Source organism: Panicum virgatum, chromosome 7N, assembly GCF_016808335.1.
Source record: "Panicum virgatum strain AP13 chromosome 7N, P.virgatum_v5, whole genome shotgun sequence".
In the NCBI taxonomy this organism is placed as follows: Eukaryota; Viridiplantae; Streptophyta; class Magnoliopsida; order Poales; family Poaceae; genus Panicum; species Panicum virgatum.
This window is the reverse complement of record NC_053151.1, coordinates 31,728,478-31,745,151: the sequence shown is the minus strand read 5'-3', so window position 1 is coordinate 31,745,151 and position 16,674 is coordinate 31,728,478. Positions and strand designations below refer to the sequence as shown.

General features: G+C 46.7%; 2 protein-coding genes across 2 annotated transcripts; both read right to left on the bottom strand.

Annotated features, from left to right (window-relative positions):
• Window positions 1-4,111: 4,111 nt before the first annotated feature.
• LOC120680775 (pentatricopeptide repeat-containing protein At1g09900-like) lies at window positions 4,112-6,310 on the bottom strand. Its single transcript, XM_039962303.1, has one exon. The coding sequence runs from the start codon at window positions 6,186-6,188 to the stop codon at window positions 4,401-4,403; it is 1,788 nt and encodes a 595-aa protein (XP_039818237.1). The 5' UTR covers window positions 6,189-6,310; the 3' UTR covers window positions 4,112-4,400.
• A 659-nt stretch (window positions 6,311-6,969) lies between these two features.
• LOC120680774 (peptidyl-prolyl cis-trans isomerase FKBP53-like) lies at window positions 6,970-10,968 on the bottom strand. The gene is made up of 12 exons (XM_039962302.1): window positions 10,750-10,968; window positions 10,596-10,669; window positions 10,272-10,489; window positions 9,946-10,051; window positions 9,771-9,867; window positions 8,584-8,878; window positions 8,271-8,489; window positions 7,942-8,167; window positions 7,629-7,713; window positions 7,504-7,545; window positions 7,367-7,415; window positions 6,970-7,286 (listed from the first exon to the last, which is right to left on the bottom strand). The coding sequence occupies exons 1-12, from the start codon at window positions 10,763-10,765 to the stop codon at window positions 7,208-7,210; spliced, it is 1,506 nt and encodes a 501-aa protein (XP_039818236.1). The 5' UTR covers window positions 10,766-10,968; the 3' UTR covers window positions 6,970-7,207.
• Window positions 10,969-16,674: the final 5,706 nt, after the last annotated feature.

Sequence of the window (16,674 nt, the reverse complement as noted above, 5' to 3'; positions counted from 1 at the left end):
TCGAGTTGCGCGGTAAACATTGGTTTAGCCGAGTTCGAGCGCGTTTTTCTCCATGATCCGAGCTTCGATTCAACTTGCGCCCAAAACAAAAGTTGTAGACCTTCTATTCCTCTACAACTTCTATTTTGGCCAAATTTCATGTTCCCATATGAAATTTGGAGTTTTGGGCGGTCAAACTTTGGTCAAAATCAATGAAATGAAGTCATCCAGTTTACTGTGCTCTCGACGCCGTACGTGCGCCGACGGCAACAGCGGCGGCGACGCCACGCGTCGAACGTCGGCGAACCTCGCTAGCCACGCTCGCGCGCCGTCCTTTTCCCTCTCCCGGAGCCGTGTCTGTTTTCCCTCTCCCGGAGCCGTGTCCGTTTTCCCCTCCATTTCTTCTCCATAGCGCAGCAAGGAGCAGAGCCGCTCGAGCCTCGCCGCTACGGCCATCCTTGCCACCCCCGCCCGTTTCTCCGCGCCCCAAGCCTCGCGACTTCGCCCCGAAGCTCCTCCGTCCCTCCACGAACTCGTTCGCGCCAATCCCGGGCCGAATCGAAGCCCCAGACCGCCGGCCGCCATCACCGAGCCCGCCGAGCCTCGCCCTCGCCGTTGACGACCCCCTTCCGGCCTCCCTCCGCTCCAATCATGTCGCCGGTGAGCTTCTCCGCGCGCCCCTCTTCCTTCCCAACCCTATCCCCGCTCGAATCCCGCACCCCCGGAGCCGGAGCGCCGCCGCGCCACCGCGGATGCCCTGCTGCGCCGCCGGCGCACGCCGCGCACCACCCTCGCGCGAGCCAGCTCACCGCCGCCGCGCGCCCCGAGGTCGCCGAGCACCCCTCGCCGTCGCGCCGCCCCATTCCGCGGTCCTCCTGCCCCGCCACGGCCGGAACGGCGCCGCCGCCGCACGCCGCCGCGGGCTGCCGCCGTCCTGCCGCCGCCACCGCCTGCGTGCGCCCTTACGCCGCCCCGCGGGCGCTCGGGCCCCCCTGAGAACGCTCCGCCCGCGCCCGCCCGGCTGGCCAGCCGGCCCCCTTCCCGGCCGCCGCGTGCGCGCTCAGCGCGCCGCCGGTGCGCGTGTGAGGCAGAGCAGGGGATCTCCCCTTTCCCTCTCTGTTCCACTGCCGGGTGACCCGCGGTCCGGGAGAGTGGGGGAGGTTAGAGTAGATTTAGTTTTCTTTTTTTTTATTTCGGCTGAAGCTTTGTAAATGCATAATAAATCACAGGAAAATGCTATAAATTCAAACTCAATTTTGTTAGCTTCGTGAGGTTCAGAACTTTAGAGGAAAATTATCCTTGCTTGTGTTACATCAGTGTTGCTTGTGCTATATTTTGCTTTGTGCTTAAGCTTGTTTAATTTATTTCTACAGCTATAGTTGTCGAAAAATTTTGAAATTTATTCAGTACATTACTCTTTGTATGTGTAGTCCACTGAAAAATTTCCTGGTGCATGGCCTATGTGTAGGTTTGTGGATCTATTGTTGTTTGATTTCCTTTTCTAGAGTTAAAGTAAATACTTTTATATATCAGTAATTGTTGGAAATTTATTTATACACTCCTTATCAGTAGTGTTTCATGATAGAAAAGTTGTGCTACTAGATCGTTGCGGTTTGTTATGTTTTTTTGTGTTTAGCTAGTTCCTAGCTTTAGTCTTTCTTTATTTTCACCGTGGCTAAGCAATGCCTTATTGCTTCTTTTTGTTTGTGGTGCACCTAGCCTTCTTAATGCAAGTCTAGTAGTGTTGTTGAAAGGAAACATTTCAGGCTAAGCTCAGTCGGAAATTAAACCTGCCAAACAGCACCAAGTGGTTTCCTTTATCGCTAGTTTTTCATGGTTGTTCGTTAAATGATTGCCCGTCATATCTTCTTTTACTCGCATTGCATTGCCTCCTGAGTGCCTTGCACCGTTGTAACTCCTGCATGGCATCTTTTCATACGTGTAGACGTCACGAACGAAGCGGTCCACGAGCTGGTTGCTGAGCCGGTCCAGGAGCCACAAGCAGGAGAACAGCAGGAGGACGCAGTCGAGCACGCTTCCGAAGAAATCGCTAACCCCACTGACCTGCAAGGCAAGCCCCGGAGCATATCCCTTATTTTAATTACTCCATGTTATATTAAAGTATTGTGCATTTACGTTCAAGGAATTGATTGGAACCATAGATGCATAATCTTAATTACCCAGTGTCCTTACTAGTGTAGGTGTCGCTAGCACTGCTATGCTTAAGTAAACTCGGTAGAAGACGGGTGATTTCCTGTCACCCGCGAGATATAGGTTGTTACTGCAGGCAGTGTTATGAGAAATAATGCAATGAGAAGGAAATTGGAGACCGGGCGGAGGGAAAGTTGGACAAGATTATTGAGTAAGAAAGTTGAGTCTCCGCCTGTGTCGATTGAGGACCGTTCCGTTGTTGGCCCTTTGACTTAGGATTGAACAGTACTAACCACATGCCGGAAGTAGGAGGTAGTCGAAACCGGTAAGCTAATTACCTTAATTGCGTCGGAATCTGGGTCTCGACCTGCGGTGCTGGGTAGGGTTGACGGATGGTGAAGTAGCCCACGGGTTCACTGGGTGTTCGCACGTGCGGGGCTCATCATCCGGGTGCTTGCGGGCTTGATTCAGACTTCGGGGTAATTATGGGAACAGTTGACGTGTGTGGCCCGACGGGGTTTTCACGTGTCGTGTGAGTTAGGTCCACCTTGCAAGGTTAAATCGGATCGATTCGCCGTGACTCGCGGATATGAGAGCCTTGGTCAATGCGTCGCATCGTAGTAAGGATTGAATGGACAGAAAGAGAAAAGTTGGACTTTTGTTGATGTTCTTGAAAAGATAATATGATTAACCATGTGTGCTATAGAGAATTAGGCAAACCTAGTTTCTAGGTATCAACACAATTGGAGCTAAAATATTGAAAGTAAGGATCCAGTGTTAGTAGCTTTTCAGCAAAATAACCCAGAGCCAAAGAGCTATGCATGTCTAGGTAATGGGTTAAGTATACCCATAGACGGGTAAGCCTTGCTGAGTATTAGAATACTCAGGGTTTGGTTGTAACCCTTCTGAGCAGGCTATCTTCCGGAAGACTTCGAGGAAATCAGTGCTTCCTGGAGTGGTCAGCCTTTTCCTCCAGGTTGGACGTTCGAGTGGGTTCCGCCTTCTCCGTGAAGTGCAGGCAGGTGAGCCTCACATCAGTGGGCAAGATGTGAAGCTCGTCTTTTGTCATCGACGTTATTTACCGTACGGTATTTCGAAACTTGTTTTAATCTGTTTTGTATTTTTCCGCTGCGTTTGAACTCTGTATTCGAAATGTAACCCTGACTTGTAAAAGTTTATTGTAAATTAATTTGGAGACTTTTGTTTAACTTTGGTTGTAAGTTAAGTTTGAAAACCTTTGTTACTTGTAATCACCTGTGCTCGTCTTTTGGCGAGAGTTCCTGTGCAATCGATCCTGGTTAAAACAGGCAGTCTGAGTGTGCTGGTGAAGTGCAGTATCGGAGGATTAAGTTAAATGGTTAATAGTGCACTTGATCGGTATTATTTGGACTGTTCTGTGACACACGTGAAATCTACTCCAAGTCAATTGAAATAGCTAACTCAAAAGAGCACGAACTGACATTATGATTATCAGACTAAGCAAAATATCATGAAGAGGGTTATCTTGAAATAGCAGTATAGTACAAAATGGGGTCCAGGACACCTTACAAGATAGCCCTAAAAAGGACACATTACAAGATAATAATTGCCATCCATCAGTAGTAACTTGAGCTCCAATTGTATAATTATTATTCAAATGTTACTTCTGCTATGCTAAAGAAAGCAAATCATAACTAGGACTTGACTTCACATTAAGGTCAGCCTTTTTTCTAGTCTAAATTCTAAAACAAAGAAACACTTATTATACTGCTCTCAGAGGCCTAATATCCATTTTTGGTTTTATATATAACCACTAAAAATTTGACCTCTTGATCCTAGAGGAAGTACTCCAGTAACTCCTAGATTACTATATAGGTGCAGGCCTACAATATTCCGGCTCCTTAAACCTGATTGCACATTCATCTTAGCTTAAATCCTAGAGCAAGGATCTCCATCAAACATAAACTAAGAATACTGACTTAAAATAGAGTACAAGGGTGTATTAACTAGATGTGCATCAAGTAATCATCAGATCATGTTTACAATCCAATGTGATCAATTCTGTAAGTATGCATAAAAATGTGCGACTACAATCAGCCAAACAGGCATGATATTGAACAGCATCGTTACAGAAACAACTTAAACAGATGGAGAACTAAGCTCTACACTACAACATGTCTGAAGCAAAGAGAACTTACAATCAAAATTGAAGCAATGTGTAAGTGCTAACCTACTCCACCACTATATGTAATGTAGTTAAAAGTGCACACATCCCTCGAATTAATCATTACTCAAGAAGAATGAATATTTTGACCTAACAACAAAGCTTCATTCCTGATCAAGCTGTTAGAAAGAACATCTCTAGAGCACAACTTGCTTAGCAATTCTCTTGCCTCCTTCACATAGCCCTCATAAGCCAAACCTTTGATGAGTATGATGTACGTCAATTCATCAGGCATACAACCACAGGAGACCATATCAGCAAACATGTCGATAGCATAATCTGTTTTCCCATTTCTGCAAAGCCCTAACAGTACTGTGTTGTAGAGTACAGTGTGGGGTGATATACCTGCATCTTGCAGTTTATGAACTGCCTGAACCACCTCTTCAATTTTATCCTCTTTATTCAGATATTCAGTTAACAAGTGATACATCTTATCTGAATTGAATCCTTTGCTCGCCATATCATTTATCAACTCAAGGGCTTGTTCCAGCTTGCCAGCCTTGGCAAGTCCACCTATCATTGTACTGTAAGTGATTGAGTTAGGATTGCAGCCTTTCTCAGGCATTTGCTTAAAGACTTCAAAGGCCTGCATAATCAATCCCTTTTGACACAAGAAATTAATTATGGTATTGAATGTCATGTTATCTGGGAGGCAATCATTCTGGGTCATCTTAGCCATTAGCTCCTCAGCATCCTCCCATCGCTCAGCACTGCACAGACCCTTCAGCAGAGTGTTGTAGGTCACGATATCAGGCTTACAACCATAGGATTGCATATTGCTAAGCAACTCCAGGGCACTATCCACATGCCCTTGCTCACAGATCCCACTGATGACAGCATTGTAAGTAACAACATTTGCTGCACAGCCGTGTTTCGACATTTTCTCTAGATACCGAGTAACCTTATGCAGCAATCCTTTCCGACACAAGGCATTGATGATCACATTGAGGGTTGCCTCGTTTGGTGGGCAATTCTCTCGAACCATCTCGTCTAGAAGCTCATCGGCATCCTCCCATCGCTCGGCGCTACAAAATCCCTTCAAGACAGTGTTGTAGTTGACAGTGTTGGGCTGGCAACCTCTAGATGGCAAGCTGGCGAGGAACTCGCGTGCCTGGTCCACATCTCCTTCCCTGCACATGACATCGATGATGACATTGTACGTCACGTTGTTGGGCTCACACCCCTCGGCGCGCATGAGGTCGACCAGGTCCATGGCCTGCCGGTACCCTCTCGCCTTGCACGCCGCATCGAGGAGGATGTTGTAGGTGACCACGTCGGGCGCGCACCCGCGGCAGAGCATGCCGTCGAGCACCCCGAGCGCGTCGGCGACCCGGCCCCTCTCGCAGAGCGCGTGGATGAGCGGGTTGTAGGCGTAGGCGCTGGTGGCGCGCACGGCCGCGGGCATGCCGCCCACGACGCGGCGCGCGTCCTCGAGCAGGCCCGCGCGGCAGTACCCGTCGACGAGCGCGCCGTAGGTGGCGGCGGTGGCCTCCGGCCCGCACGCCTCGACGACGCGCGCGGCGTCGGCGGGGCGGCCCCGGCGGCAGAGGTCGCGGACGAGGCGGTTGGCGAGGGGCACGTCGGGCGGGCGCGGCGAGGAGCGCACGAGGCGGAGCGCCGCGTCGAGGTCGCCCCGGTGGACCAGGGAGCTGAGGCGGCGGTCCGCCTCGTGCAGGCGGCGCGGGGGCGGCCTGGCCCCGGTGCTGGGCTTGGGGAGGCCCGGCGGGCTGGGCTTCGAGCCGCGGACGCGCAGGCGGCGGGGCGCGGGGTGGTGGGGCAGGCCGGAGGTGGAACGGGAGGGGGAGAAGGGGAGGAGGAGAGCGCACGCGGTGGGGGGCGGTGGCGGCGAAGGCATCCTGCGTTTGGATTTCGGCTCTCGGGAAGTGATGGGCCGTGGCGGTGGCTGTGGTCGCGTGGGCGCCCGGCGCGCCGCTTGGTGCCACGCTCACTGCCACTGCCTGCTCATCCGCTCTACTCGTGGGAACTGTGGAAGTCGTATCGTATCGGACAGCCGCGTCGAACAACAGCAAGGGGAGGAGGGCAGCCTGATGGACTGATGGCAGACACTCAGGTGAAGTTAACGAGAAAATTTACCTGTTCTACGCAAGAGTTAACAAGAAAATATAAGCAGTTTACAAAACTAATTCCACAACCCTGCGCTACTCCGCGAGACGAATCTAATGAGATTTTTGACCGCATAATTAGAGGATAATTAATTTAATGAGACTTTTAACTACATGATTAGAAGATGGTTACTATAGCATCACTGTTTAGTCAATCATCAATTAATTATCGTCATTAAATTCGTCTACATCTATTTTTGAAAAAATTTTACAAATAAATTTTATTTAGTACTCCATACATGAAAAATTCTTTTTGTAGAACGAGTAGCACAGAGTGATCAAACAGGGCCAAATATGGAGCATTCGTAAAAGCCGCCACCCCAAATTGGGATTTCGGAAGGAGATTCGGTTCGGAAAGCTAGCAGCAAAACCCAAACTACTCCAGTCAGCGACATCGCTCACTAGGTCTCTGTCTCTGACCTGGAAGCAACAGAGTTAATTGACATTCTAAAAGCGCAGCAACATAAACTCCAATACTGTTAATCAATTCATTCCAATAGGTTTCATATGATATGGTAGGGTAGATGACTCAATCAAAACGGGACCAAAAGGAATCAACTGCGGTATGATCAAGCGCAAGTAGGCCAAACGTTGTGACCCGGCAATTAGCCTTTGATCGCTCCTGTTTACAATATGATGTCAATAGAAACGAAGGCATGGAATTCACTGAACAAGTCCCTACGGCTACGAAATAGCATTGCAGAAGAAAGACGGTGCTCCAAAACCCTTCATGCCATCTTGGTCCTCAGCTTCATTTTACGTTCACTAGCTCCACATCAAAGATGAGGGTTGAGTTCTGCGGTATCTTCCCCACTCTGTCGCTCCCGTACCTACAAAAGGAGCTACAAATCAGGACTGGATTGGAACGAGCAACTGCTGGTGATACAAATCAATGTGATGGATGTCTTACCCCATTGAAGGTGGAATGGTGAGCCTCCTTTTGTCACCAACCCGCATACCTGTTAACAAGCACCAAGCCAAAATCATGAAAATATGGACTACCTGATAATCTTGTGTTTGATATAAACAAGATGAAGGTTCATATACCATTGACGCCAACGTCCCATCCTTTGATAACCTGCCCAACACCTGCAGGCAACATACCATTAAAATCAACCCCAATACTCTTCTTGAGAGATGGTAAAGAGCACGACATCAGCAGGAAGAAGTACCTAGTCTGAACTCGAACGGTCTTCCACTAACATTGGAGTCAAAAATCGTGCCATTCTTTAGCTTGCCAATATATCTAACAGCAACCTAAGGAAAAACGTGGGGCATAGTTCTCAGTAAAAGTAAACATAGAATCAGACAATGAATAGTTTCTTAAACAGTCCAATCAATCATAACCATGCACAATCATGCAACTAATGCCCATATAATAAAGATACTGAAACTGGAGCATGCAGATGTCAGCATTGCAGGAGTCAGTGAGAAGTTACAAGTAAAATGGTAGCTTGAAGCTCCAGAGAAGCCAAAAATGTTTACCTTCTTTCCATTGGTGGCCTTTTTACCATCAGGTTTGCCCAACGCCATCTCCTGAATTATCATACCATTAGCAAAGGTTCGTGTTTGTAGCGGCTTCTCCTTGCTCTTTGACTCAGCAATTGCAGTTGGTGACTGAATTTCGCTTGTGTTTGAGTCCTGTGTTTTCTTTTTCTTGTTCTTCTTTTTATTAGCCTCCTGAGCAGTCACCTCCTCACCATCTTTCTGACTGGAATTACGTAAAAGGTAAGGTTGTTATATAGTATAGAACCATGTGAAACACATTTCTATGTGAAAAGTAAAAAAGAAATGCAGCATCTTAAGATACTTACATATTGTTTTTCTTAGCAGATTGCTCATCAGCGCCGGCCTCAGAAACACTTGTGTTTTTATTTTTCTTCTTTTGTTTTGCACTAACAGGATCAGCAGGAGAAACTTGTTGCTTAATCTCCTTTACATCATCATTTACCTTTCTGTTGTCCATAGCAGTGCTTTTGTCCTTGGTCTTTTTCTTTTTCTTTGATGCCCCATCATCTTCAGCCTTTACATCCCTAGAACCATAGGTAAATTAGAAAAGTATTAGGGCATACTACCAGGTCATTAATTAATGGCAAATTCTGGGGCAACACGTGAGATAGCATGTACCCTGAAGAGTCGCCAAGATCAGTAATGGCTCCACTTTTCCTTTTCCGGTCTTCATTGCTAGCCTCCTTGTCTTTCCCCCCTTTTTTCTTCGACACACTCTCAGAACTCTTTGATTCAGAGAACGATACAGGAAAGCCATCTTCATCTTCACTTTCCAAGGATTCAGTAGCAGGAGCCCTCACAACAAGCTGAAGTTGAGACTTATCACCATTTTCACCGCTCTGCTTCTTGTTTGATCCCTTGTGCCCTTCGCCCGCAGAAGGCTTCTCATCCTCTTGAATTTCCTCAATAACAACTGCAAAATTTAGTAACAGGTAAGGAAACCCATAATGTGATCCTGACAGGTTAGGCATTCAACATCCCTTGCATATGAGGAAACTTCAATGCCAATGAGAAGTGCAACTGAAACTAAGTGAAAAAATGGAAATGTATGATTTCTCTAATGCGATCGGGAAAATGGGGTGGTTTGCAATATTCCCATAAGACATTCCATAACCTCACGATGCACATTTGAATACTAAAGAAGTTTCAGAAGAACTTCCACTCTGGCAATATGCATAAGCGAAAGAATTCCATGGCATATTTCTATGATATATTTTATAATGTATATACTATCTGTTAACATGCTCCTATGTAAACTTCAAATCAATGTTACATTTGTTTTCATCAGTTATTCACTGGACAAATGCACTTACAATCCCTACCACTACCAGTTAATATCGTAGTTTTGGTTCATCTGTTCTCCCTCTGTCAACCCCAAAATACAAAGGCAAATACAAGGCTAACAACACTAATGACTACGATTTATGGAGGTTTGTTATGATTTATGGAGGGATTTTCCATTGGCCATCATTGAGCATTGTGACAGAGAGGCGAATCAAGTCGCACATGAGCTAGCTAGGCAGGCTTTAGAAGAGAAAGTTTCATGTATTTGGGTTGATTCACAACCCACTTTTATTACAGCTCTATTAGCAAATGATGTAACAATATTATCTGATGAATAAAGCTTGCCGGCATGGCTTTTCAAAAAATGACTACGAAAGGAAAAGACGGACACCTAGACATAACAAATTTAAGGTCCAGAACAATGATCAGTGAGCCAGAGAATACTAGTAGCATTCACACGTTTCTAGGGACATTCTTTGATTGATTGTATGCAGGGCAATGGAACAACATGTAATGCTTACCTGAACTTTTGCCCTTAGGCTGATTGTATTCCATCTCTTCATCATCAGACTCTGAATCATAGTCCGAATCATCTTCACTGTCTGAATATCCCATAACCTAACATAACATACTAGCATGAGTTGTGCAACAGGATAAAATCTGTGTATTGCCTGTTGTCTTGTGGTCGATCATTACCATGTTATTATTATCATCATCATCCTCCAAGAAACCATCCTCATCTGAGCCTTGAAGAGAGTCACTCTCAGAACCGCTGTGACTCATATCTTCCTCATTCGCATCACTGACAAAAAAATACTTAAGGAAAAACAAGCTCCACAACAAATCCCAACACAAAGAGCATCCTACAGCAATCTACTGCAAAGAAAGATAAGCAATTAAAGATAAGCAATTGAAACCATCCTACAGCACACTAGAAAGAACAATAATCGATTGAAGGCATCCTACAGCAACCCACTGCAAAGAGATCAATCATAAATTGAAACTAATGCAGCAGAGGATACGCGATGTAGTATCCAACGAGATGGACGCTCCTCTGCCCGATCACCGAAAAAGTGACTTCCTCCTCATCGAACTCGAGCTCCATGTGGCATGTTTCGCACTGCTCCGGCACCAGGGCACAAAGGTAAACGGGGTCCTTGCTCTCGACACTGCACTGTAGCACACACTTCTTCCGGCCGGCACCCTTCTCCCCCTTGACGACCTCATCCCCCAGGGTTGCCTGCGTTGCCATTTGTCAATCCAACCCAAAAAAATTAACACAACATCACAGGTAGGAGCTACTACCGTCAAATTGTCAAACTGCGAGAAGCCGAGAAGAAGCGAACCTGGGTGAGGCGCAGGCGGCCGCCGCAGTCGCTGTGGGTGAGCTTGTAGGGCTTCCCAGGCTTAATCTCCACGCCTGCGAAGCACACAACAATCCGGTCAGACCGCATAATGGAAATTGCAAGCAAAATCGGTGGTGGCGGAAACGATTATTACCCCAGAAAGTCGACATGGCTGCAGAGGCTCGGCGAGTACTTCGCGGGGCGGCGTCTCGGTGGCGACGAGACGGGAGGGGGTTGGGGTTGATATGGGTGGGGCTGTGGAGCAGTGGAAGCTTCGAGAGGGTAGTGGAAGGCCGGAAGCGGCGGGTAGAGGAGGACGGGAAGCGGCGCGCCGCGGCGATAAACCCTAACGAATGGGGTTTTGGGGGAGCGGCGGCGGAGGGGTGTCGTTTTGTACTTTCGCCCTCGAGTATGTGTGATATTGTCTAACCCATTTGGGTCGGGCCGTTCGTGACACTGAGGCCCATTTGGACCAATAAACTATTTTCCGATTTGAAAAAATTTGGTGTAACTCAAAGTGAAATTTGATCAGTTCCGAGTAGTCCTGATTATGTGTTACGGAAAAAAATACGAGGGTGAGAAAGTTCCTGTTTGACATCAGTTTGCTCATGTATTCATAAACATTTCAGATTAATTCTTAAACGGGCTCGTGTTTTGAATTCATCAACTGGGCCGAGTGATTATGCTCACGTGACGTTCTCTCCTTTGTCAACCTTGTTGCCATGTATAGATGGAGTATAAGTTTACTGAAAATTGTTCAAAGGTGTATTGCTTGTGTGGTACCTGACAAAAAAGAAACTAACTCCTGATTCCGTGTCCTCTTAGCTACATCAAGGTCCAAACATGTATTTGTTTGCTTGGCCTAGCTCGATTGTATGCATGAGCATCATTTGGCATCCATGATATCCGCTAAAAGGTGCAGGCAATATGCATTTTACTCAATGCTATGTGCAGCATGTCTACCATTTTACTCAATACACATTTATGTTTCCTTTTTAACTATCTTCATCTCACTTATCACTTTCTTCTTCATATTTACCATTTTTTTCTACAACAATTTTATACTTTGCTTGATCAAATACTCAGGATTTGGGACTTTGGTCAAACTTTGGCTTATCAATAACTCAGTTTTTTTAGAACAACCATATTCCTATGGAAAAATGTTTCCATAACAACATTAAAAATGTTATATCATAACAGTATATTAGAAATAGTGGTTAAAATCGTGTAACGGCCCTATGCCCAATAACAGGAGAAACATGTCATCATGTGCATCATTAAGCACTAAGCATAATTAGCTCACACATAGAAGGGATTAAATTGTTAGGCTAATCCACTAAAATTGGTGGTGGCGGACAGTCCGCCCCTATATGGCGGACGGTCCGCGGTTCTGCCTCGTGGCCGACCACGGTCAACCTCGGTCACATCGACTTCCCTGCCACGTCACCCACCAGCGGACAGTCTGCGCCCCACCCGCGGACGGTCTGCTAGAGCATCCCCGATGCGTGTCACTCGCACAGACTTGCTGCCACGTCCCTCCCCTGGCCCCACTCGTCATCCCGCCTCTCCAACACCTGGGAGTCCCCTCCCAGCATTCTCTCTCTCTCATTCACTCTCCTCACCTTCTCTCTCAAGCTCCAAAGTCATGGAGGAGCTCCACCATCTCCACCACCATTGAAGCCCCTCCACCTCGCCGAAGCATCGCCGGAGGACGCCGGCGAGCTGCACCATCCCGATCTCCTCTTCTTCCTTGGGGAGGAGCTTCCCCAACAAGTTTTTTCTTCAACTTCATCCCCTTCCTCAAGCTCCAAGCAAGGAAGATGACCCCGAGCTCCCTCAAGCCTTTCCCGTCGCCTTGGAGCCCTTGCCGGTATCCTACTCGACGCATGTGAGTGCACCCCCCTTCCCAATCCGTCCCCATTGCCTAGGATTTGAGGCCAAAAACCCACATAGAGCACAAATCACCATTGATGACATAGAGCTTCGAAACCCTAATACATGTGAAGTTTAGTGACCAAAGTGAACCCTCTAAGCTCCCAAGAACCTTTAAGGACAAACCCCACCCCAAACCATGGCCGGAATCGCCGGCGGCAAACACGCCGGTGAGCCTCGGCCGTGTCGCCGGCGGCAAACATGGACGAACGGTCTGCCAGATCCCGACCCAACCAACAGAGCCTCTGCACAATTTCCAGCCTTTCAAAATTTGAGAGGCGGACGGTACGCTTAACTCACGCGGACGGTCCGCGAGTTACTCAGAGACCATGTTTTCACCCTGAAACAGTCCGCGACAGCCCGGCGGACGGTCCGCCTCTTGGTCCACCGTTTAGACCGGACGGTCCGCTCCCTTCACCGGACAATCCGCACCTACCTGTTCAGCACTCTTGCACTCATTCATGAACAACCCACTTATGCACCTTATACCTAGATCCTATATCATGGGTTGGCCTTGTTAGAACACGCCTCCTCATGTCATTTACACATCATTGCATACATTCATGACATGCTCATTTCTCAAGCATCATTTGCATTCGTATATAGACCGTGACACCGGAGTAAGAGGAGGGTGAATCAGAGCCCGTGGGAGACGACGCTACCATTGAGACTCAAGGCAGGCACCTAAGCATTCTCTTACCCCATATTTTGGATCAATGAAGTTTATATATGTGTCTTGATTGTGCATGAGCTACTATCTATGTATATACATCAATACTTGCTTAGAACCTATTTGATGCATTACCAATCTTACTTAGGATAATCCCTCCTAGTTAAGTATGCTTGTTAGGCATCACGAATTATATGCTTAGCCTTGCATAGTTATGGTAGAAGTCGAGAGGTGGCAAGGGCACCACCGCTCGCGAGTTATAGGATGTTTGATTAATTCTACATTCCTAGTTGATGATGAATAAAATGTGAGCAACTATGAATTATGATTTGGACTTGAGCAAGAATGGTAGGGCCATGATGGAAAGGAGTCCAAATGGTTAGTCTTGCTTGAGTTGGTTAAGGACCGTCTCTTTGGTCACCGGTCTCTTGAGCACCCTTTTAGTACAAACCACATGCTTAATAATGGGAAGGTAAGCCAATTAGCATGAGCCACACCTTGCCTTGATCGGATTTGATGCGAGTTGTGATGGAGTGTGATCGGCGGTTCCGGTGCACTTGTCCTTCCCGACCGTTCGCTCAGAGTCGGTTGTGTTTGTGTGAAAGGTTGAGGTATGAATCAACCCTTATCCTTGGCCGTGGGTATGAGCGTTGGTCTTATCCTTGTGTGAGTAAAGTTGTACCCCCTACAGGGTCTTTAATCTATTGCAATAGCTGCGCTCTCGGACAGTGAGCATGCTCTTTGAGGTTCGCTCTAATGTAGAGTTTTGTGATGGAGTTCATGGAAGATTGATCTCAAGTTATATATGATCACTTTACTTATGCAATTGTATTGATGAATGACATAGAGATTATAGATCCTTTGTCTTTTGCTTATTATAACTTGATCAAAGTTCAATGCTTTTTATGCAAAAATTATAACCCTTGACCTATTCTTGCTACTAACCAAATGCATTCTCCTTGAGGTCGGGCTATATACACATGTCGGATAAGTCTTGCGAGTACCCTTTGTACTCATAGTGCTATCGTTAAACTTGTTGCAGGTGATACGCAGCCGGAGGCCGTGTTTGGCTACTTCTACCCCGCGGACGGAGGTGCGGGTGAGGAGTAGATGGCCGGTGGCTACGTGAAGGACACTATCAGCATATAGTGTTTACCTTCTTATTTTGCATTATGTATGGAGTGCCAGTAGTAGAATTTTCCGCTGCAAAAACTCTGAAAATTTAATGTAATGTACTTTGAACCTCTTTGTAATATAAACTTGTGTGTGGATGTGCTTATGTAATGGTATTGCTGTTGTGCTAGTGGAGTGTGTTTAAATCCTGGGCGGCGCTCATGACACATTCCAAAGACTACCGGGGTTGGTCCTTTCTAATCGAGTCGATCAAAGGACGATGACTCGATTAGGCGGGTGAAGCGTCCCCTCATAAGAGAAGACTTAAAAGTGATACAATATCAATCCCAGGAGGCTGATAACACTTTTATTACATCAGATGGTACATCACCGTATACATCACCGTACAACTCTACGCGGAAGTGGTCAGTGAAACGCCACTATCGCGAGGATAACAACTAACACACACAACGATATTAAATACGAAAAAGGAGTCATCAGAGTCTTGCGCCATGCGGAACCTCCTGCTAGTGACCCTAATCCACAGGCAATGTTGGGTGCAGGACGGAACCTCTACTCGACGTCTTCGGGAACGAAGTCTGGATCTTCCTCTGTAAAAATTAAGAATGGGGTGAGTACAAACGTACTCAGCAAGTCTAACCACACCCACGGAGGGGTATAAACATAATATAATGCACAGGATAAATCAAGGATAAGGCTAGGGTTTAATTTGCGGAAAGCTGATTTTTATGCAAGGGTTCATTTGAAAGAAAGGATTTTCAAAGCAAGTTTTCTTTGTACCGAATAACACATAATGTTGGCCCACATAGGACCCAAATTTTAAGCTGCTACCGGACTCATCATCCGCCGTAGCACACGGCACAACTGCCGGACACATTCCCAAAATAACTCACGCCAACTCATCCCATAATAAACACTAGTTATGTGACCACACCGTAACTCGCTCAGTACCGTGGGCACGGCTATTCGAATAGGTTTTAACTCTGCAGAGGTGTGCAACTTTACCCACAAGCAGGGTACCGCAGCTCGATCACCTTAGTGTCGGTGCAGATCCCAACAAAGCCATTACCCACCTTAGCTAGACCTGACTAGCCATCACAGAATCCACCAAGGGGTCATTGACCTATCACAGAGGTCTTAACTGGGGCATAAGTCACACAGAGCCAATCCCTTCTCCTTGATCACCCGTTGCTCTCAGCTCTCCTGATGGCTATCAGACTAACTAGTGGGGTTTATGCTAAGCCGTTGCCCATTCAACGGTCGAGTGGTTTGCACGATAGTGGAGTTAGGTGAGATGACACACCAACTCGATCCTTAGTTGTGACAAGATGGATATCTCCTTTCCTTGCTCTACCACACAGGCACGAGCACACCAATCGGCAAATCACACAGAAATGCCATCCATCCCGTCTAAACTCATCTTTCGAAAATTCCACATTTTCCCTTCCCACACACACTCACATATTTTCTTTTTATAAAACAAATTATACCGAGTTTAAGGTCCTATGCGTTCTAGCAGCGATTAACGTCCAAACACATTCAGACATTAATCTAGGTGGTCAAGGAATGATTATAACAAATCAAGGGGTGGCTATCCAACCATGTTTTAGCAGCAGGCAAAACATATGCAATTTTATAAAACAGGCCAATAGGTTGTGTTTATAAAAACTAGGGCAAAACATGCATCAAAGGGCGGGATTGAACTTGCCGTCTTCAAAGTCTTCCGGGAGGTCATGATCGAAGTACTGTCCTTCGGGCTCGGGGTCGCAGAACTGGTCCTTGTTCGCTTGCTCGTAGTACTGCTCGTCGACGGGCTCTCCCTCATTCACACCGTGATCTACGACGCATACAAACAAACACACAATCAAGAAAAAGAAATAAAAGCTTTATCGTTGAGCTCGAATCGGAAACAATTAAGATATGGAGATAGGAGTAATGCTTTTGGGCGATTTCCTAATAGCATGGCCAAAACTATGTTAGGAATGGTGTGGTAAAGTTTCAGGTCAATCGGGGGTTGTTTGGCGCATGAAATGATAGGTTACAGCGAGGTTTAGGGGTTAAACAAGGAGTCAGGGACCTGTTTGTAATCATTTATGAGAGGGCAAGGGCTTGGTTATAATTTTAGAAAATATTTGGGGCATACTATAAAGGTGTAGGGATCTAATTAATATTAAGTTTACATGGTGGAGGGTCAGTTTCCTAAATAGCTAAAAGTAGAAGGGCCCTTAAACAAAAGTGACACAAAGGGGAGGGTTCTTTTAGGAAATAGAGGGAAGGCCAGGGGGTTTTGTGGCAAAGAGCCACCCTCTTTCTCCTCCCTCCACGGGAAACAGAGGAGGGGAG

Coding starts and splice junctions, on each gene's coding strand:
- LOC120680774 (XM_039962302.1), bottom strand. Junction 8,879..9,770: donor GCCTAAGGGCAAAAGTTCAG/GTAAGCATTACA, acceptor TAAATTTTGCAG/TTGTTATTGAGGAAATTCAA. Junction 8,490..8,583: donor GATCTTGGCGACTCTTCAGG/GTACATGCTATC, acceptor CTATGGTTCTAG/GGATGTAAAGGCTGAAGATG.
- LOC120680775 (XM_039962303.1), bottom strand. CDS start 6,188: ATGCCTTCGCCGCCACCGCCCCCCACCGCGTGCGCTCTCCTCCTCCCC.